The sequence below is a fragment of the Delphinus delphis genome, chromosome X (genome assembly GCF_949987515.2).
Source record: "Delphinus delphis chromosome X, mDelDel1.2, whole genome shotgun sequence".
In the NCBI taxonomy this organism is placed as follows: Eukaryota; Metazoa; Chordata; class Mammalia; order Artiodactyla; family Delphinidae; genus Delphinus; species Delphinus delphis.
This window is the reverse complement of record NC_082704.1, coordinates 41,561,460-41,582,789: the sequence shown is the minus strand read 5'-3', so window position 1 is coordinate 41,582,789 and position 21,330 is coordinate 41,561,460. Positions and strand designations below refer to the sequence as shown.

The window sequence follows — 21,330 nt, the reverse complement described above, 5'->3', positions numbered from 1 at the left end:
ACTAGTGGTCATTGTGTTCTTCACTGCAGTAAAAAACAAAAATGCTAGTTTCACTTAATACTGTCCCAAATGAAGCAGTAAAAATTACTTCATTAATTATATTAAACTTCAACCTGTGAGACACATCTTTAATATTATGTTTGATGAAATGGGAAGTACAAATAAATCCCTTCTGCATACTAAAGTACAACAGTTGTCCTGAGGAAAAGCACTTGTGTGATTGAGTTGTGAGCTAAACCAGCTGCTTTTTTCACAGAATACCATTTTTACTTCAAAGAGTGACTGACATATAAAATGTGGTTATTCAGACTTGGGTATTTGGCAGATGTTTTCTTGAAAATGAACAAAGTGAGCTGGTCATTTCAAAGAAAACAACTGGCACTGTTTTTTGCCAGTGATAAAATTTGAGCTTTTAAGCGAAAATTACAAGTTTGGAAAATTTGTATCTGCCACTGTGAACTTGACAGCTTCCCAATACTTAAAGACTTTCCTGATGAGGATGGTAGCAATATTAATGAATGTGATTTTTAGATATTGTATAATGAAATGTGTCAATATTTGGAAGCTTGGTATAGCTAATTTCCAAATTATCAAGTATGATATTATGAAATTATGCATGGGTAAAAGAGCCATCCAAAGTGTAAGATATATCAATGAATTTTAATGGAACAGAGTACAAAGACGGTTCATTGATAAGATTTCAGATTCCACATTGCAGCTGTTCCCTAAGAGGCTATCACTTACCAAGTTTTAGTGAAGTATCAAAGACTAATATCCGCGATTTTCTGAAAAGGCTATTAAAATATTACTTTCTTCTCCAACTACATATCTGTGTGAGGCTGGCTTTTCTTCATGTACTTCAATCAGAACAACATATTGTAGCGGATTTAATGCAGAAGCAGAGAATCCAGCTGTATTCTATTAAGTCAGAAACATTAAAGAAATTTGTAGAAATGTAAAACTGTGTCACTCTAAGTCATTTTTGGGGAAAATATAGTTATTTTTCATAAAATATTTCATTTATTGTTAGCATGTGATGGGCTTATTTTTATTTTTATTTTTTGCAGTACGCAGGCCTCTCACCGCTGTGGCCTCTCCCGCTGCGGAGCACAGGCTCCAGACGCGCAGGCTCAGCGGCCATGGCTCACGGGCCCAGCCGCTCTGCGGCACGTGGGATCCTCCCGGACCGGGGCACGAACCCGTGTCCCTTACATCGGCAGGCGGACTCTCAACCACTGCGCCACCAGGGAAGCCCTGGGCTTATTTTTTAAATGAGTTAGTAAACATTTAAAAATTTCCGAGTTTTAGTTTCTTATATGGTAAATATCAACAGATATAAACCAGATAAACAAAAGCTCTTTGGGGTCCTCTAATTTTTAAGAATGTAAAGAGTCCCAAGACCAAAAAGTTTGAGAATCACTATCCTAGACTAAGGGGAATGAAAAATTGAAAGGACAAATTTTAGGGGAAATTGTAAAGGAAGAATTGACTTGCTACCTATATTGGATTAAGGGAAGGGTCAAGAGATGAAGATCCAAGTTTTTAAGGCAGCATGACTCAGAATGATGGTACCTTTGACCGTAAAAGGGAATTTGTGAAATGGAGGTAGTTTTGGAAGGAATATAATATGTTTGGCTTTAGATGTACAAAGTTTGAGGCTACATCCTTTAGAAATTCACTCAATGAACATTTATTAACCACATAATATGAATGGCATTGAACTAGTATTAGAAATACAAATATGAGTTAGAATAAGTTAACTATAAGCCTCATATAGTTAAATTATATGAGGCTTATATGCCAGGCACTAGTATAGTTTATATACACAGTATTTCATCATCTCTAAGATGCCATTAGTGTTAAGATGCATCATTATCTTATGAACCATTACAATAGAATGCTGCCATTAAAGCTATCACATGATATGGATTTTAGGATTAGTTCTGTTTTCAGAGATGTTAAAATGTAGAGAAAGAAATGTTAGACTATGTAAAATATTTTTTTCCCAGTTCTGAGGGTCTGAAAGTTCTTTTCTTACATCAGTATTCTTAAAAAAAATTTATTGAGCACCTACTATTTTCTACACTTGTGCTACCAGTATAGTAGCCACTAACTTCATTTGACTAAGTGAGCACTGGGAATGTGGCTAGGCCAAACTGAAATGTGTTGTAAGTGTAAAACACACACTAGATAAGAAGTGGTTTTAACTCACATGAACCTCTTGCGAGCCTTATGTGGTATACACTTTTTTTTTTTTCTTTGTGGTATGCAGGCCTCTCACTGTTGTGGCCTCTCCCACCGCGGAGCACAGGCTCCGGATGCGCAGGCTCAGCGGCCATGGCTCACGGGCCCAGCCGCTCCACAGCACGTGGGATCCTCCCGGACTGGGGCACGAACCCGCGTCCCCTACATCGGCAGGCGACTCCCAACCACTGCGCCACCAGGGAAGCCCTGTGGTATACACTTTTATCCCCATTTTAGAGATGAGGAAGCTGAGGCACAGAGAAGTCAAATAATTACCCAGAGTCACGTGACTAGAGCCAGAATTTATGGAAAATGATATTCCCATTTTAGAGATGAGACAACTGAGGCTTGGAAAAGTTACATAACTTGGCTAAGGTAAGCTATCTAGTAAGAGGCTGAGCCTTGAAGGTCTTTAAATGTAGTAGGAGAGAAGATAAGTACAGTGTGAATAAATCCTGTGATAGTATCCACAGAGTTCCATGTGAGTATAAAGGAGAGGTAGCAAAATAAGACTGGGGATCAGGGTTAAAGTCATAGGAATTTGTTTTCAACAGGAAGAGACATGGGTGTTGATGTCAATACGTTTGTGGGTTAGTAAGGGAGATGATTGAGGGAATTCCTGGCCAGTGGTTTTAGTGATTTTTTTTCCTCAAAGTTTCACTTAAGTAGGAGGCAAGGTCTTCTGCTGAGAATGAGGATGGGAAGATAGAATATTATGTTTGAGGAGAGAGTATACATTTTTTTTTTTTTATTAACATCTTTATTGGGGTATAATTACTTTACAATGGTGTGTTAGTTTCTGCTTTATAACGAGAGAGTATACATTTTGAAATAGCTTTCGGTGGAAATAGAAATAGGAGGTTAGAGACACAGTTCTGAAGGACCAGATGAGTTTAGGGAGCACGAATTTGTGATAGGTAATTTCTCCAGGATGGGACAAGGAGGCGAGAGAGTGACCGCCGATGGATCAGGAAGTCTAGAGAGAAAAGGGAGAAGGTGAAGACAAAACGGCAGATGGGGAGCACACGCAGCTGAGGTTCAGGATGCCTTGGTGACATTCAGGAAATGTATTGGGTTTAAAAACTGGAATAATAGAAATTGTAGCAGTGGAGTTTAAGATTTCAGGAGGGGGTGGTTCAATGTGATGACAAGATTCAGAGTGACAATGGGGTGAGTTGGTGAAGTAGTGTGAGGGGATGAAGGTTATTGGAATTGAAATTTTCTCTATCCTTATGGATTTATTGTTGTTGCTGCCCATTTATCAATTATAGAGGGAGGTATGTTGAAAATCTCCCACTATGAAGGCAGATTTGTTAGTTTTCCTTTAAAGTTCTGTCAAATTTTACTTTATATATTTTGAGTCTATTATTAGGTATATGCACAATTATAGTTTTCATATATTGTCCTGCTGAATCAAACCTTTATCATGGAGTTGCCCTTTGTTAGAAATGCTTTTTGTTTTAGTCATTTCGTTTGATATTGACATTGGCTAGTATATTGCTTGGTATATTACCATCTTTTGGTTTTTTGAAAAATCTTCTTTTGCCCTCATGTCTTAGATGCCCCTTTTATTTATTTATTTTTAAAAAACTATTTTCTTTTTATATTTTTGGCTGCATCAGGTCTTAGTTGCGGCACGTGGGATCTTTCGTTGCAGCACGGGCTCTTCGCTGTGGTGCGCGGGCTTCTCTTTAGTTGTGGCGCGGGCTCCAGGGTGTGTGGGCTCTGTAGTTGTGGCGCACAGGGTCCAGAGCACATGGGCTTTGTAGTTTGTGGCACTCGGGCAGGCTGTCTCTTTGAGGCTCACAGTGTGGGCTTTGTTGCCCCATGGCATGTGGGATCTTAGCTCCCCAACCAGGGATCGAACCTGCATCCCCTGCATTGGAAGGCAGATTCTTTACTGCTGGACCACCAGGGAAATCCCTTAGATGCCTCTTTTCAATAGCATATAACTAGATTTTATTTTTAAATCCTGTCTGATTATTTTCACTTTTACCTGGAAAATTAGTTTATTTACTTTTGTAGTGATTGTTGATACAGTAGAAATGAATTGAAATATCAATATCTTATTTTGAGCTTTCTAAATGATCTGCTTTTTTCTGATTCTTTCCCTCATCCCTCTTATTTTGGATTGATTGTGGTTTTCCCCCATTCTTGGTTGGAAATTACACATTCTGTGTGTGTTGTTTTAGCTGTTATTGTACCTATTTTAACATGCATATATAGTGTAAAATGTAAAACAGTGTCATCCTTCTTACTGTTTTTCTTTTGTTTGGAAAATGTAGTTATTTTTCATAAAATATGTCATCTAGCATATAATGGGTTTATTATTTTTTAATGAATTAATAACTTTATAATGTTCTCAGTTTAAATTTTTAATTTTTTTTCTTAAAGTCTAAAGGTAACTAATATCTTTACCTTCATCTTGAATGATACAAGGACCTTAGAATGCTTTAACTCTGATCACACCCCTCCCAGATTATATGCTATTATCTGTTTTTAGTTCTGGCTCTTTCTTCTCCATCCTCCTCCACATACACATACAGTAGACATTATTTTCTTCACAGTTGGTGTTTGTCTAGATTTGCCCACATATTTGCCAATATCTTTGCTCATCATTTGTTTTTGCATCTCAGACCTTCAATCGAGTTCATTTTCTAGAATATTCTTTCAGTAAAATCTTTGCCTAAAAATATCTTTACTATGCCCTTGCTCTTGAAAATTGGTTCTGCTGTGTGTAGAACTCTAGGGTGACAGTGAAATTCTCTCAGGACATTGACAATATTGCACTGGCACCTCCTTTCCATTGTTGTCGAATCAGTCTAATTGTAGTATGTCATTTCTTTTCTCGCTGGATACTTTTTTAAAACAGCTTTGTTGAGATGTAACTCACATACCATACAGTCCACTCAAAGTAAAATCCACTGGTTTTTAGTATGTTCACAGATATGTTCAACCATGAACAGAGTCAGTTTTAGAACATTTTCATCACCTCAAAAATCTCATACCTCTTGGGAAACCAAAAAAGTCATGTGACTTGCTTTATTGTGACATTCTTTCACTTTATTAAAAAAAAACTCATACCTTTTAGCTATCACCCCCATCTTCCTATTTAGAGGTTCTTAAGCAACTCTTAATCTATTTTGTGTCTTTAGAGATTTGCCTATTCTGGACATTTCACATAAATGGAATCATACAATATGGGGTCTTTTTTTCTTTTTCTTTTCTTTTTGTTTTTGGCTGCCCTGCGCAGCATGCAGGATCCTAGTTCCCCAACCAGAGATCAAACCCAGGTTCCCTAGAGTGGAAGCACGGAGTCTTAACCACTGGACCGCCAGGGAAGTCCCTAATATGGGGTCTTTTTTGACTGGCTTCTTTTACTTAGCATAATGCTTTCAAGATTCAGCCATGTTGTCAGCATGTATGAGTACTTCATTCTTTTAACCTGTTATCTTTTTTCCATAATGTAAAATTTACCATTTTAACTATTTTAAGTGTTATTAATGGTTATAAATTTTTAAGTGTTATTAATTTTTGTGTTATTAATTGTTATTAATTGCATTCATAATGTTGTGCAACCATCACTGCTATCTATTTTCAAAACTTTTGTATTACCATAAACAGAAACTCTCTAGCCAGTAAGCAATAACTCCCCATTCCTCCTCCACCCAGCCCCTGGGAACCTCTAATCTACTTTCTGTCTATGAATTTGCCTATTCTAGGTGCCTCATATAAGTGGAATCATCCAGTATTTGTCCTTTTGTGTCTGGCTTCTTTCACTTAGCGTGTCTTCAAAGTTCATCCATGTTATAGCATGTGTCAGAACTTCATTTTTATGGCTGAATAGTATTCCATTGTATGTTTATACCACATTTTGTTTATCCATTATCTGTTGATGAACCCTTGGGTTGTTTCTATCTTTTGGCTAACATGAATAATGCTGCAGTAAACGTTGGCATGCAAGTGCCTGTACAAGTCCCTGCTTAGAATTCTTTTGGATACATACTTAGGAGTTCTTCCAGGCAGGGACTGAGCCTCTTATAACCCAGGTATTTAGTATTGTAAACTTCATAAGAGCAGACCTTTTTGTCTGTTTTATCCACTGCTTAATAAGTACTTGTTTCATGAGTGAATGAATGAATAGGAGCTATTCATAAATGTTTGTCAAATAATTGCAATATACTTGAGTAGTTTTCATGATGCTGACTAGAGAGTTTCTTGCTCAGCATGGCAGAGGGGAAGGGGGCCTGCTTTTTTTCTTTTTCTTTTCTTTTTTTCTATCTTTTAAAAAATACTTACTGAAGTATACATACACAAAATTACTTATAAGTTATCAGCTCAATTAATTTTTATAAACCGAACATATTTGTATAAATATCAGCCAGATCAAGAAATAGGGATCCTAACTTTTAAAAGCATTAAAAGTCACAACTTGGCAGGCGCCTGACTCTGTAGTGACTGAGATGTGGTGGTTAACTATTTGTCAGAAAAGCAATTGTAAAGTCTTAGATGCACATGAATTTTTCCTTTCTAGATGTGATTAAAGGAGAATGTCAGATAGAATGCTGGGACCTAGGGTGGCACTCATTTCATACCCAACATGATAAACAGTATTGCTAATGGTTCATATCCTAGGGATGTGAGGCAGTGAGTTTCTTTTGTTTTTTGTTTTTTTTTTACTGAAAGTTACTATATTTTGTGTACAATGTGGCAGACTTGGTCATAACATGTATTCTTTCCTTAAAAACAAGAAGACCCTATATATAAATCCACACTTATTACAAGTATGTTCATTCTTTATCAACCCATTTCTAAGTAAAGGAGTGGCAATATGGAATGCTGTACTTCAAAGTTTAGAATCAAGACTACTAAATTTGAGTTTGTTTAAAGAAAATCTTTGCTTTTGTTGCCTTCTCTAGTCCTATTTAATAATTTACTTTTTCAGTTTCCTAACGTTTAAAGCAGGTATTGGCAATTTTTTTCTTAAAGGGCCAGGTAGTAAATATTTAGGTTTGAGTGCCATACTGTCACAAGTACTCACTCTGCTGGTGTAGTGCAAAAGCAGCTACAGACAGTAAATACATAAATGAATGACTGTGTTCCAATAAAACTTTATTCACAATAACCAGCAGTGGGCTGGATTTGACCCACAGGTTGTTGTTTACCCATCCCTCCAATAGAGTATTATTTCCTTGTCTGATAAACAGATATTCTTAATTTAATGAACTCTAATTTATTGGGTTTTTTTTATGTTTTTATGGTTATCATTTTTTTTTAATGAAAGAAAAACACTGCCACCCTCTGGTCCTGAAGATATTCTACTCTAGTTTTCTTCTAGAACAGGTATCAGCAAACTTTTCCTGTAAAGGGCCAGATAGTGAATATCTTAGGCTTTGCAGGCCACTCAGTCTGTGTCACAACTGCTCAGCTCTGCTGTTGTAGTGAGAAAGCAGCCATGGCCAATACATAAATGAGTGACTGCGGCTGTGTTCCAGTAAAGCTTGATTTGCAAAAACAGGTGGACCGTAGTTTGCTGACCCCTGATCTAGAATAAAACCTCAACAAATGGACGCTCAAAATGAAGTGGTATAAGGGAACCAAGGAATCATTTAGTAGTTTAACAAATTTATTATGTGATATTTGCCAAACTGAGGGCTAAATGATTAATTAAATTCTGGTATATCCACTCACTGGAATATTAAGATCATTGAAAATGATCATTTTGAAGACCAAGTAACATGGGAAAACACTTTTAAGTGGGAAATCAGGATAAAAATTTTAAGTTTGTATCTTAATAAATATGGACCTACTAGAAGGAATACATGAATTTTTGTTAGGTAGAAGAATCTTTTTCTGGTTTTCAAATTGTCTGCATTGTCGTTGTATTCCAAAAATAACTTTAAAATGGCATAAAGGGATGCCAATTAAAACTATTGTTTTTTTTATCACTACTATTTAGTATGAAAAAGAGAAGCTTTGTAAAACTATTGTTCAGTGAAGTCCCAAAGCCTTTTTTCTTAGTATAAGATTGACATTTGAGGAAAATGCATTGTTGCTCTGTTCAAGATATATTGTCATTTTTTTCTTTTATTTTTTATATTTTGACAGTGCCCTTATGTCTGCCATTTGTTGTATTTACTTACCAAAAAAGAAAATGGTGAGTATTTTCATTCCAATTGTATTACATTCACTCTGTGGAATTAGCATTTGTATCGGCCTTTATAAAGTTAACTGTTAGCATTAGTTCTATGACAAGGTTTTGTGGGATTTCTTTTTAGTACTTTTATCTAAGAGCATCTGCTTAATGGCTTAACTGAACAGCGTAATTATATTCTTAATGTGTTGTAAGGAGAAGCTATCTGAACAAGGTTTCTTTTTATTCTGAACCACAGACTAGTAATTCTTTTCTTTACCTTTTCTAGTCAAACCATTTCGTGTGAGAAAACTGCTTGATCTTCAGGCCAAAATGGTGAGTACTGAAAAGACTTAAGACTGGCCAGTGTACTTTGTGCTAGGTACCGAGCTAGGCTTTGCGGATGTAAAATCGAAGGCGTCATTACCTTCAAGGAACTTAATTGCCTGGGGAGCTCAGTCAACAAAATAAAAAATCAGAATCAGACTGGGGTCAAGGAGGAGTGGTGATGGTGAGTAGAATTTAACTAGGCCAAGAAAGAAGAGAAGGGCACTCTTGGCAGAGGGAACAGCATGAGCAAAGCCAGGTCGATACCAAATAGCAGAAACCGTTTACGGAACTGGGTTGGTATGGCTGGAAAATAAGTGTTAGGGAGTAGTCAAAAATGACTACTTTATTTTATTAAAGTGACTAGCTTATTTATTCTGTGGCTGTGATCTAGGAAAGCATTCTTTTCTGGATACTTAAACTTCAGTATATTCCCTGACTTTTATCTCTTGTCCTTACAGCTCTCTTGCATTGTTATTTCCACTATACCTGCCAGGTAACAGAAGTCTGTGAAGCTTTGGGTGTAAAACAATAGGAAGTTGTAGTGCCTATGCCTAACTGTTGAAGCCTGCGTAACCTATGTAGAGGCATTCAAATTTCATGAAAAATACAAACACATGCGCACATGTGTGCTTCTCCATTGTGAGGTTTCCTGTTGGTACAATTCAATGATTGTTCTTGTTTTATAGCTTCCTATTTTGGCTCTCTGGGTGCAGTATATTCTCGTAGCTCTCTGAGGATAGTAATGATAATGTTTTTGTCCAAATTTAATTTTATTTCACATTAATAGAAATTATGAAAACGATATACATTTTTCCATGTTAACAGCAAAACAATTCAATGGAATAAGAAAATCTTACCATAAATAACATCTTGTTGATTTGTATTAACTGAGACAAGTATATGTTCAAGTTAAAAAAATGACTCAGTACAGTGTCTAAAAATTTTTAACCCAGACATTAAATATATGGCTTCATTATTAATATTCTATATAGTACATTACTAAATTACCCCATTATCAATGCCTATTTATAAAGATACATTCATAAAATTGTTTTGATAAGCTGGATTTTGGTGACTTTGATCACATCCAGCAATACCGAGCCTAGAAGACATAGCCATGCTCACATGTAACTGAACATGTAAAATGGTAACAGGCATAATCAGCCCATGTAAGCAAATGTATTGGGTATGTGAATTTTTGATACCTGCAGAGGTATGTGTCCCCTCTATACCCATCCGTGCCCCATAACTTCCCATCATGATGGACACAGAACAGAGAAATTGTCTTTCTGGTGGCAAGCATGAATGGTGGGAAGTGGAGCAGGCACGTTGTTATCTTATACGCACCAGGCCCTTTGAGAGCAGTCTTTGGAAAAGGCCCTTTGTTTGGTCTTTCATGGTAGATGCTTTCCTCAAATACCTGGTAAACATTGTTTGCCCATATTTAATAATAAAGCACTAAAATGGTCATTGGAAACTTGTGTACGTGAGCAGGACTTGTTCATTGTAGGATCTTGATGTTTCATTGGGAAATTCCCCAGATGATGGTGTCATTTTTCCTAAGAAATTCTCCTGGGGACTTCCCTGGTGGCGCAGTGGTTAAGAATCCGCCTGCCAATGCAGGGGACACGGGTTCGAGCCCTGGTCTGGGAAGGTCCCCCATGCCGCGGAGCAACTAAGCCCGTGTGCCACAACTACTGAGCCTGTGTGCCTAGAGCCTGCGCACCTCAACAAAGAGTAGCCCCTGATCGCCTCAACTAGAGAAAGCCCATGTGCAACAACGAAGACCCAACGCAGCCAAAAAATAAATAAATAAAATAAAATAAAATAAAATAAAAATTCTCCTGTTTCCTGACTAGGGGTTGTATTCGTCAGGCTTCTCCAGAGAAACAGAACCACTAGGATGTGTGTATATATAGAGAAAGATTTTTATAAGGGATTGGCTCACAAGATTATAGAGACTCATAAGTCCAACATCTGTAGGGTGGGCCTGCAGGCTGGAGATCCAGGAGAGCTGATGTTCCAGTTTGAGTTCATCGGCAGTCGGCAGTCTGGTGGAGAATACTCTCTTGCTTGGGGGAGCTAGTCTTTTTGTTCTGTATAGGCCTTCAACTGATTGAATGAGGCCCACCCACATTATGGTGGGTAGTCTGCTTTACTCAAGAGTCCACCCATTTAAATGTTAATCTCATCAGAAACACCCAGAACATTTGATTTGGGCACCCCATGGCCCAGCAAAGTTGACATGTAAAATTACTTGCCACAGGGCTATAAACCTGGCTACTAGCACTCTGGGACTTAAGCAGTAGAAAAGATTGGGGATAGGTTCTGGTACACTCCCTCAGTTCTGCAAACTGTATGAGTCCAGCTTTTATCTTCAGTGAGTAAAACCCTGATGTTTGCCAGTGTAGTGAAGGAATTTGGGGTTCTAACTGCTTCTTATGTAGGCTTTCAACCAGTCCTTCTGTTTTTCAGCCCTCTTGCACCTCCACTTTTCAGAGGTGCAAGAGGGCTGAAAAACAGAAGTGCAATTTCCCTCAAATTTCTGAGCCTTTCTGGGAGTTCTCAAGCATGAATCTGCTGCTTTTGAGGCATTTTCTGTTGCTGCCTTAGCTTTCGTTTTCTCTATTCTGCTAAATTGATTATTGTTTGTCCATCTTCATTTGAGGTTCCAAAATCTTGTTGAGACCTCACATGTGCTATTGTCTGCCTTCTTGTTTTCTTTGAACTTGTGCTTTATGCATTTTTCCATTCCTTTACTTTTTAGTGGGGCTTTATGAGGACCCAGAATTAAACATGTATGTTCAGTATGCCATGTTTAACTGGAAGTCTCTCTCTCTCTTTCTTTTAAGAAAGTGTTAACTTTTTAACAATAAAGATAGGTTTAGTTAACTAGACAATAAGTTCTAAAGGTCTCTCCACTCCTAAGTATTTGCTCTTTCAAAAACATTCCAACTCAAAGCAAACACTCTGGTGCTAATTGATAATGAGTACAGAGATCAGAAGATATTTCAGCATAGATAGCCTGGGTCATTTTGGTTTTGTTATCATAAATTTAATTTCAGGAAGCTATTATAAAATAGGAATACTGTATTTCTAATCCCCATTTTCTGCCTTCCTTATTTTGTATAGTAGTTGATTCAATAAAATAGTAATATAATAAAACAGTTCGGTTTCTTCCTTGGAATTTTAGTGGTATGCTTCCTCTGGATAGCCAGATATATCAAACACAGGTATCCAGCAGTAAGGACTTCTGTCATAAAATTAATGTTTTTGTAAAGACTTCAGTTATATCAAGCTGTTTGACTTCTGCATACTAATTGTTAGATATCCTAGTGAATTTTCCAAGGATCATGATGCTAAGGTATTAATATTTCCTTTGCTCTGTTTTCTTGGCTTCCCTTTTTGTCCTTCCACCTTCCTGTCTAAATCAAGAATGAGTAAACTTTGAGTCCTGAGTATTATACCAGTGAGAGTAAGCCATGCTAGCAGATATGACTGGTAAGCCTAAGGCACGGGCAGAGAAGAAGAGAGAAAATATAAGGAAGAAGTAAAATATGGAAAAAGGTCACAAAAGAGAAGATGACAAGTTGGCGAGGGTTGCTTTATGATAGTTGATTTAAATGTTTGAGTTTCTATTCCTTGATTTTCTATAGCATCTTCCTATAGCTATATCACATAATAAAATTAGGGTCTGAATATATGTTTAATCTTTTTATTTTATTGTTACTTTTTTTTTCTTACTGGCCACAGAATTGAAAATTGAAACTCTTATTTTATTTCAGGGAATGCAGCCTCATCTCCAGGCTTTGTTGTCACTATATAAATTCTTTGTTCCTACTTTGATTTCTGTATCTTTGCCTATGAGGAAGAAGGTAAGGGATTAAGGAGCAGTAAGTCATATTGAGATAGAAATATGTTGTTTTGAGTAAGTTAATTTATAGATTTGGACTAAAATGTTTACAGCATACTGTTTTAAGATCTAATATTGTGGCGCTGTTTCTGAGTGTTTTTAGGGATTAGCACTTCATTTTGATTCCATTCAATGTATTCCATTCAATGTAATAGATTCCTGATTAGAAAAAAAAACTTAAATGGATTTGCATGGGTGTAAAATATTTCATAATTAATATACTTTCAATTAATGAAGAGTTTTAGGTTTTATGCTGCTCCGACTTATGGATACCTCCTCTCGTGTACTTTACATTCAAATTTATAGATCTATTTTAAGAATTCAGAGAATCTGTGGAAGACAGCTCTACTTGCTGTGAGGCAAAGGAATCAGGGACTTCCTCCAGAACCTCTAAAGTTGATGTTAGCTAATGTCCATCCTATAAAAAGAGTAAGTATCTAAAACCCCAAGTGACTTGCAGTATTCTTTTATTAAATTCAAACAATAACCATTCAGATGTTGGAAGAGATTATAAATATTTAAGTACATTTTAATTACCCAATATTCTATGCAAACTATATTCAGACTCCATTCATTAAACCACCTTAACAAGTGCTTTTACATTTATAGTTTGTAATCTGCTTAGTCCATTGATAGATTGTTTTATTATCTTTCTTTTTTAGAAATGGAATTCTCACTCAGTTATACCAGTGCTAAATTCCCGTAACTACAGTAAAGAAAGTGGGAAAAAGGGGATGAATCTTTCTGATTATTTCAGTAGCAATGGATCATTTCCACTGGAACAGCTTAAAAGCTTCCCTCAACTCTTACAGAACATCCATTGCTTAGAGGTATGTGACTGGACCATGTGCTTATTTGCATTTTCCATTTGATCTTCATGGCCTTTATTTTTGTTATATATTTCCTATCTGATGATTTCCTTGTTGCTCTGATCTCCTTTTTATATACTTACAGTTGACCGATTGTTCTGTCTTTGCAGCTGCCTTCTCAGATGGGCGCAGTGCTGAACAACTCTCTGCTACTACACTATATTAACTGTGTCAGAGATGAGTCAGTCTTACTGAGGCTCTATCACTGGTTGAGTCAAACATTACAAGAAGGTAAAAATTGATACTTAGAAGTGTTAGATGAATGAAGAAGGAGTAAGATGGTTTACAAATGGGTTTCTTTTAAAAGGGTGCCAACTTCTAGACAGGAGGAGCCTTCATATGCTGTAATTATTTTTCTGGTAATCATGTATTCAGAGCCTGAATGCTGCTGCTGTTGTAATTTTAAGGGGTAGTAAGAAAGGAGGTGTATTGTTAAGGAAACACTGCTGGATGGCCACCAAAACTCACTGGGTGGCTCTACTTTGATGACTGTCACAGTCCAAGGCCTCTTCATCTTTGTATGTTCAGAAACTTGCTGTTAAGCCCCCAGAACCATCAGATTAATGCTAACCAAACTCAGAGACTGTTGTGTAAGCCAGAATGTCAACTTTTTATTTCATAATAGAAGTAATTCTGGTGACCAAAATTTTCATGTTTGCCGACTAGAATAGCTCCTCTCTGCTATCAATATATATGGGGGCCACATTAGTCATCAGAAAGTTTCTTAATTGTAGAACTGAAGGAAAAGGCAGTGAGGGAGTTTTTCATCCAGGCCATAGTAAAGCCTGATCATTTCATTCCTCCAAGGAGGTCGATTTCTCTAAACATAGTATTGAGTTCACCAGATTATTTCTTTCCTGGATAAGTAAATCCTGACTCTTCAAGTGTTTAAGGTCAGTTTTAGTTGGTTCCAGGATAACTCTCCTTTTCCTACTCAGTCTTTCTTTACATAGGATATGATACAGTTTGTTAGATTTCCACTAACTAAAGTTCTGCCACCCTTAGATTACCCCCAGCTCACCCTAATTGAAGTTTAGGCATTCTCAAACTTTTAATTCATACACTTATAGTCTTTTGGATTACTGTGTGGCATAAAGCTAATCACATTCATTATATGTAACATTTACTAGTTTATTTTTTCACCGTAAGCTTTCCCCCTATATTACCAAGTTCTTGAGAAACATCACACTATCACTTCCACATATATATTATAGTCTCCAGTGTGAGTTGGCTAGGATGTATGAGACAGATAGCTTGTTTATATTTGTCATTTATTTGTCACTTTAGAGTTGTGGTGGTTATGTTTTGTGTAGTTTTTAGTGTTGTGCAACCGGAGCCTTATGTTTAATATTTTTGTTCCAGAATGTATTTGGTACAAGGTGAATAATTATGAACATGGAAAAGAATTTACCAACTTCCTGGACACTATCCTCAAGGCAGAATGCTTCTTACAAGTAAGATTCTGCTTGTTTCCTACACACTTCACCATTTAAAAAAAAAATATATATATATATTTATTTATTGAGCTGCGCTGGGTTTTAGTTGCGGCATGCAGGATCTTTAGTTGTGGCATGCGAACTCTTAGTTGAGGCATGTAGGATCTAGTTCCCTGACGAACTAGATCGAACCCAGGGATCGAACCCAGGGATCGAACCCAGGCCCCCTGCATTGGGAGCGTGAAGTCTTAGCCACTGGACTACCAGGTAAGTCCCACCACTTTTTAATTTATTTAGATATCCATTAAAAACCTTTTCTTTAGTGCTTGACATCTTTTGTAAACAATATTTATTCAATTCAAAATTCATTATAAATAGAGCCAAGTTGCACTGTCGTTTATCTTTGTACTGTTGGATTTGAAGAAAGAATTTGTTAAATTATGCAAATAAGAGAGAAAGGTATAGGGAATTCCCTAGCTGTCCAGTGGTTAGGACTCCGGCGCTCTCACTGCCGAGGGCCTGTGTTCAATCCCTGGTCAGGGAACTAAAATCCCGTGAGCCCCCTACCCCCCCAAAAAAGAGAGAAAGGTCTATAATTTAAGAGAACAAACTGAAGATGTAATTGAATGCATTAAATTAATTGAATTAGCCAGTAAGATAAATCTCATAGGGTCACTACTTGTGTCCTTATAATCAACAAACATTTTTTGATTGTCGAATATGTTCCAGCCAATTAATTATTTGGCCTGGGTAACCCTGAGTTATACTTTTAAGCTGCCACTCAGATATCAGCACCATCAAGAAGCCTTTACTCAGTCTGGGTTAGATGTTTGTTCTACGTGCTTCCTTAGCTCTCTGTGTTTACCTGTATCGTGGTACTTTCAGCATCTGTTTTTCCACACATGAGCTGTGGACAGGTGGGAACCATGTCTAACTTTTCTTCATGTATGGGTGTTCAACTTGGTACCTGATACAAAAGAGATTCTCAATAAATGTTTGTTGAATAAATCTTAAGGGTATGGTGTGAAACCATTGAATTAGAAGTTGGGTGTGGATAATGGTGGTGAGGATAAAAGGATGAATTTAGGTTGATTTTTTAGATTTCCTGCTTGGGAGGATGATGATGGGAATATAAGAAAAGCAGGCTAGGAAGGAAAGATATATTTGATTTGAAAGATGCCTGTGGGATATCTAAGAGGTCCAGTAGGCAGTTAGATAATGAGCCTAGAGCTCAGGAGTGAGATTTGGGCTAGAGATGCAGAAATTTTGGACTCCTCATGATATAGGTGGTGGTTTTAGCTATGTTATAGATGAGATTGTCCACAGAATTCATGTCATGAAAAGAAGGTCCAGAATAGAGTCTTGGTGCACGCCACTATTTAAGGCTCAGGACGACAAAGTTAAAAGGGAAAACCCTGGATCTTCACTCTGGTAAAAACAGAGGCAGCCTAGACATTCAGGCCTCTCCAGATGGTGCTGCCCAGAGTTTGGGTTTGGTCTATGGCCCCTAATGAAATTCCAGCCTTATTATACAACATTGTATACACTCTATTGACTATCATGTACTCCAAAATAATACAATTTCATTTATCTTTAAAAATATTCCATAACTTGACTTCTTACCTTCTTTCCAATTGGTAAAGTTTTATGGTGTTTGAAAACTATGTTGATAAAGATGGTAATGTATCCAAATATTAATCATCTGATCCTTTTTATGAGAAAGTCTGGCACCTAATCCAAGGCTTTTAATTATATTTATGACAAAAAACATTAGTCTAAGGGTAAAACAACTATAGCACAAAGTAAACTGGTTGTTTCAAGAGTAATTACAACTGAAGAGTTCCATGCAAGGTTTTACTATCAACTTGTGTTACAGGAGGGGTTTTATTCCTGTGAAGCATTCCTGTATAAGAGCCTTCCTCTCTGGGATGGCCTCTGTTGTCGATCACAGTTCCTTCAACTTGTGAGCTGGATTCCTTTTAGTAGCTTCTCTGGTATGTATCGTGAAAATTTGGAGTCATTTAATTTAATGTAATATTAATTAAAAGGATTGAATAATTTTTCTTATTACTTTTAGAGGTGAAACCACTTCTTTTTGACCATCTGTCACGGCTCTTCTTTACATCAACTATTTATTTCAAGGTAAAAAAATTGTCTTGCTTAGATTCAATAGGAAATATTAGTCTGTGGCTGGTGGTACACAGTTTTAAACCCACACTATAGCAGTGTTTTGTAACAGGAGTTGCTTGGACCTGGACTTGAGGTCCTGCATCATTCAAATCAAAGTTAATGTGTAGAATCTTCTGTTTTTAAGGTTTTGTTACATGTAATTTTCCTGAACTGTAACAGATGACAAAGTGAATGAACAGGTGGCAAATGAGTATTAATAAAAACAAACTGGGAAATAACTTAAGCATACTTAGTTTGATTGTTGTGGTTGATAATTTTGTAGATACACTTATTCATTTCTCAAATGTGTATTGAGCACCCACTATGTGTTATAATATAGTCATTTTCTGCTAATAAAATTGTTTTAACCTTATATAATAAAATTAAAAGTTGTTACTATTTTGCGGTGTGCTCCAAAAAAAACCCACTGTGGCTTCCAGGACTAAGTTTGAGAGCCACTTTTTTATAGAATGGTTATTCCTTTTCTAAAAGAGTGACAATATAATTAATGTTTCTTTTTTTCACCTTAAATCACTTACTGTTTGCCACATTTACAGGAAAAATATATTGTCTTGGTTAGTGTTTGTCATAATCAACTGGTACTTTATAATTACCTATCACATTAACTTGGATTCAAGTTTTATTTATATTATTTGTAACTTTGTACCTTACCATGTCATGTCATTCACATGACAATACCCACTGCTTCTCCCAGATAACACATTTTCAGAGACTTCATTTTGCAACTTTCTGTGATTCTCTTCCGATCTTCTAATTCAGTTATTCTTTATTTCTTCTCTTATTCTACCAATCTAGAGCGCTATTTATCTGTAAATATTAGGTTAAACCATATGAATAGGTTTAACCTAATAAGTCAAAGATGTTTGACAATTGGCAGTTTCATATGTTCCAGCCTAATAAGTATATATACATTTATACACACATGCATATATTTATATTTGAGAGTGGGGGGTGGGGAGAGGAAGGGAAACAGACAGAAGGCCAAAGACAGAAATCAGGGGAATGCTCACTGTTTAATTCTCACTGAAAAGGAGGTGTCTATGAAGGAACCTTTTCAAGAGGTATGAAAAGAACCAGGAGAACAGTAGTGCCAAAGAAACAGAGAGAATACAGGCTATCAAGAAGGAGTGAAGGGATAATGTTGCTACATATCCCAAGAGGGTCCAGAAAGATGTGGACCAAAAAAAAGTTTCTTTTGGAATTGATAATACAGAGGTCTTGGCTACCTTTGTGAGCAGGTTCAGTGGAGTGTGGGGGTAAAAACCAAATTGTGGAGGTTGAGGAGTTGATGAGAAATGAAGACAAGACAATGAGTATTGACTGTGTTTCCAAAAGTTTGGCTAAAAAGAAGAGGTAGAGAGAGAGAGAGAGAGCTGTAGTGGGACTTTGAATCAAGGGAAGGTTGTAATTTTCTTTGTTCCCAGAGTGAGAAAAACCTGCACATGTTTATAGATAGGATGCAAGGAGCCAGATGAGAAGAGAGAGAGGTTGAAAATGGGGGAAAGATGAGGGATAATTGACAGTGGCAGGGTTTCAGAAAAAGCATGAAGGTATTGGTTTAAGACTAGGTAGAGGACTTTGATTGAATGGTTGGTAAGAGGTTGGGAGGTACTACTTATTCTCTAAGATTGGGGATGAGGATGTAGAGATAGGTGGACATATAGATACATTTGTACAGTTTGAAAAAAGAGCAAGAAATTGAAATACTTGTGCCTAAAAATGTTAAATTTCTCAAAATAGGAAGTGCATTGTAGAGGACAGAATTGAGTAGGGGGCTTCAAGATGGTGTTATGTGCTTAGCCATTAAAAAGAATGGGAGCGAGAGACAGCTAATTGAAGAGAAATATAGTAAAAAGGATTATTGAGCTTCATTAAGGGCCCAGATGAAGTTGGAGACCATAACTTAGGAGTGTAGAGCTGTGCTTCTCAACCATTTTTGTTTTAAGCCCATGCCCCCTTCTCATAAACGTAAGAATCTCATGCCTTCCTTTAATGTGGAGGCTGGATGGGGTAGAGTAGGTGAGTGGAGATTTTCTGAATATGTCATAGTAATATCGAATATCTTTTCAAGTGTTAAATTGATACCAAAATAGAGGATTGTTTTAGGTGATTCCAAGGTTGCTTTCAACTTGAACATATTTATAACCTGAATGTGAGGTGTCACTTTCTAAAAAAATATATGTTTCTTAATTAATTTATGTATTTATCTATTTTTGGCTGTGTTGGGGTCTTCGTTGCTGCACATGGGCTTTCTCTAGTTGCGGCGAGCTGGGGCTACTCTTCATTGTGGTGCGCGGGCTTCTCATTGCAGTGGCTTCTCTTGTTGAGCATGGGCTCTAGGCGTGCAGGCTTCAGTAGTTGCAGCACGTGGGCTCAGTAGTTGTGGTTCGCGGGCTCTAGAGCGCAGGCTCCATAGTTGTGGCGCACGGGCTTAGTTGCCCTGCAGCATGTGGGATCTTCCTGGACCAGGGATCGAACCCATGTCCCCTGCATTGGCAGGTGGATTCTTAAGCACTGCGCCACCAGGGAAGTCCCTAAAAAAATATTAATTGAACTGTGCTATGAGGTAGCAGTAAGCATTTTATCACTGGAGATACTCAAATATAAATAGTATCTAGACCATCATTTATTAAGGATATTTAAGAAAGGTTTCCTGTGTTAGGTTTTGGGATGGTATGGATTGCTTTCAAATTTATAGATATTATGATTTATCCTTATAAGTGTTCCAGGCACACTTATTTCAAGACTATATTTTTTGTATGTGAATGAGTCCCTGGGAAATCAAGGCAAGGCCTGACAAAGGAAAAACTATAGGATTGTTTGTTTTCCACAATCACAGAAGATAAATTTTATGACCAACAAAAAGAGTAAATTGCAGTTGTAGACACAAGGCGAAAAGGGTGGGAAACTCCTATCTGTAGCAGCTTCAAAGGATCTCTGAGGGGAAATAATAAGGGGTGGGTGATGTAATATATGTTATGAATGAATATAATTTAAAGAAACAAGAGTCTGTTCCTCACTGATAAGATGGGGGCAGGCTTGTAGAGAAAATGGTAAAATAAACTTGTACTTGCATTAATCTGTCTCTTGGTGACCGATTAGGTTGGAGAAGCAGCTATTGGGTTCTGAATTGGATGTGGTTATCTCCACAGTCCCTTCCACCTCTAGGCCTCTGGTTTAGTCTGTTAGTTCTCAGCACTATGGTATGTCTGATGATTTTTTTTGTTTTGTGTCCACAGTGTAGTGTTCTTCAGTGTCTGAAAGAGCTACTGCAGAATTGGCTGTTGTGGCTTTCTATGGACATCCACGTGAAATCTGTGAACAGTCCTCTGTGAGTTATCTTACAACCCTCCTTAAGAGTTGATCTCTACAAAACTGTTTGCATATGGAGTTTAATAGTGTGGCATAAAACCTAATTGCTTCATGTAAATGCTTAATTGTACTTTTCTAAAAAAAATGTTTTTTGTTACTTTTCACTCTTCCCTACAATCCTGTGAGGAAAGTTAATTCTTCAAGTTTTATTCTATAAGTCAGAAAGCAACCCCCAAGCCTCTGAGTCACTTGCAAGAGTTAATATAGCAAAACAATGGCCAGCTGATGTTAGAACTTGCAACTTTGACTTCCATTCAGTTTAGCTCATTTTATAAAATGTATTCTTGCTTATATGTGAAGTCAATTTTGATGATGGCTAGGAAGATCTGTAATTTTGCTGTACAGATTTTTTTTTATGTTCCTCTGATGTATTTTGCTTATATATGTTAATTTATTTTCACTTCGTAATTAAAAAAGAGCCCTGAATTTCCATTATGTTCATTACTGTTAAATGTGAAACCTCAAAGTGAAAGTAAAAGCCTGACTGAATTTCAAGGAACTGCCTGATCAGGTTTTTTTTGACTCTTTCTACCTAGAGTCTTTTGCTTCTCCTGTATTCTTTTTTAACATTAATTTTTTTTATATTATAGAAAATTACAAACATATTCAAAAGTAGAGAAAATAGTACAATTGTTACCCTTATGTACGCATCACCCGGCTTCAACAGTTATCAACTCATGGTTAACTTTTTTTCATCTATAACACCCCTCACTTTCCTCCTCCTTTGTACTAGATATTTTTTAAGCAAAACCCGAACATCATTTCAGCTGTTGAAAAATGATACCAGTATAACACCTAAAAATTAATAGTTCTTAATATGTTCAAATATCTAATGGATGTTCA

At 36.8% G+C, this 21,330-nt stretch overlaps 1 protein-coding gene across 1 annotated transcript in view; it reads left to right on the top strand.

Annotated features, from left to right (window-relative positions):
* Positions 1-21,330, top strand: part of CENPI (centromere protein I) — a 43,790-nt gene that overhangs the window by 9,948 nt on the left and 12,512 nt on the right. The window contains exons 6-15 of the mRNA XM_060002748.1: positions 8,353-8,401; positions 8,667-8,713; positions 12,493-12,582; positions 12,927-13,049; positions 13,283-13,450; positions 13,600-13,720; positions 14,852-14,943; positions 16,802-16,919; positions 17,003-17,067; positions 20,355-20,446. Of these exons, the coding sequence (XP_059858731.1) occupies positions 8,353-8,401; positions 8,667-8,713; positions 12,493-12,582; positions 12,927-13,049; positions 13,283-13,450; positions 13,600-13,720; positions 14,852-14,943; positions 16,802-16,919; positions 17,003-17,067; positions 20,355-20,446 (965 nt within the window). The remainder of the gene's footprint in view (positions 1-8,352; positions 8,402-8,666; positions 8,714-12,492; positions 12,583-12,926; positions 13,050-13,282; positions 13,451-13,599; positions 13,721-14,851; positions 14,944-16,801; positions 16,920-17,002; positions 17,068-20,354; positions 20,447-21,330) is intronic.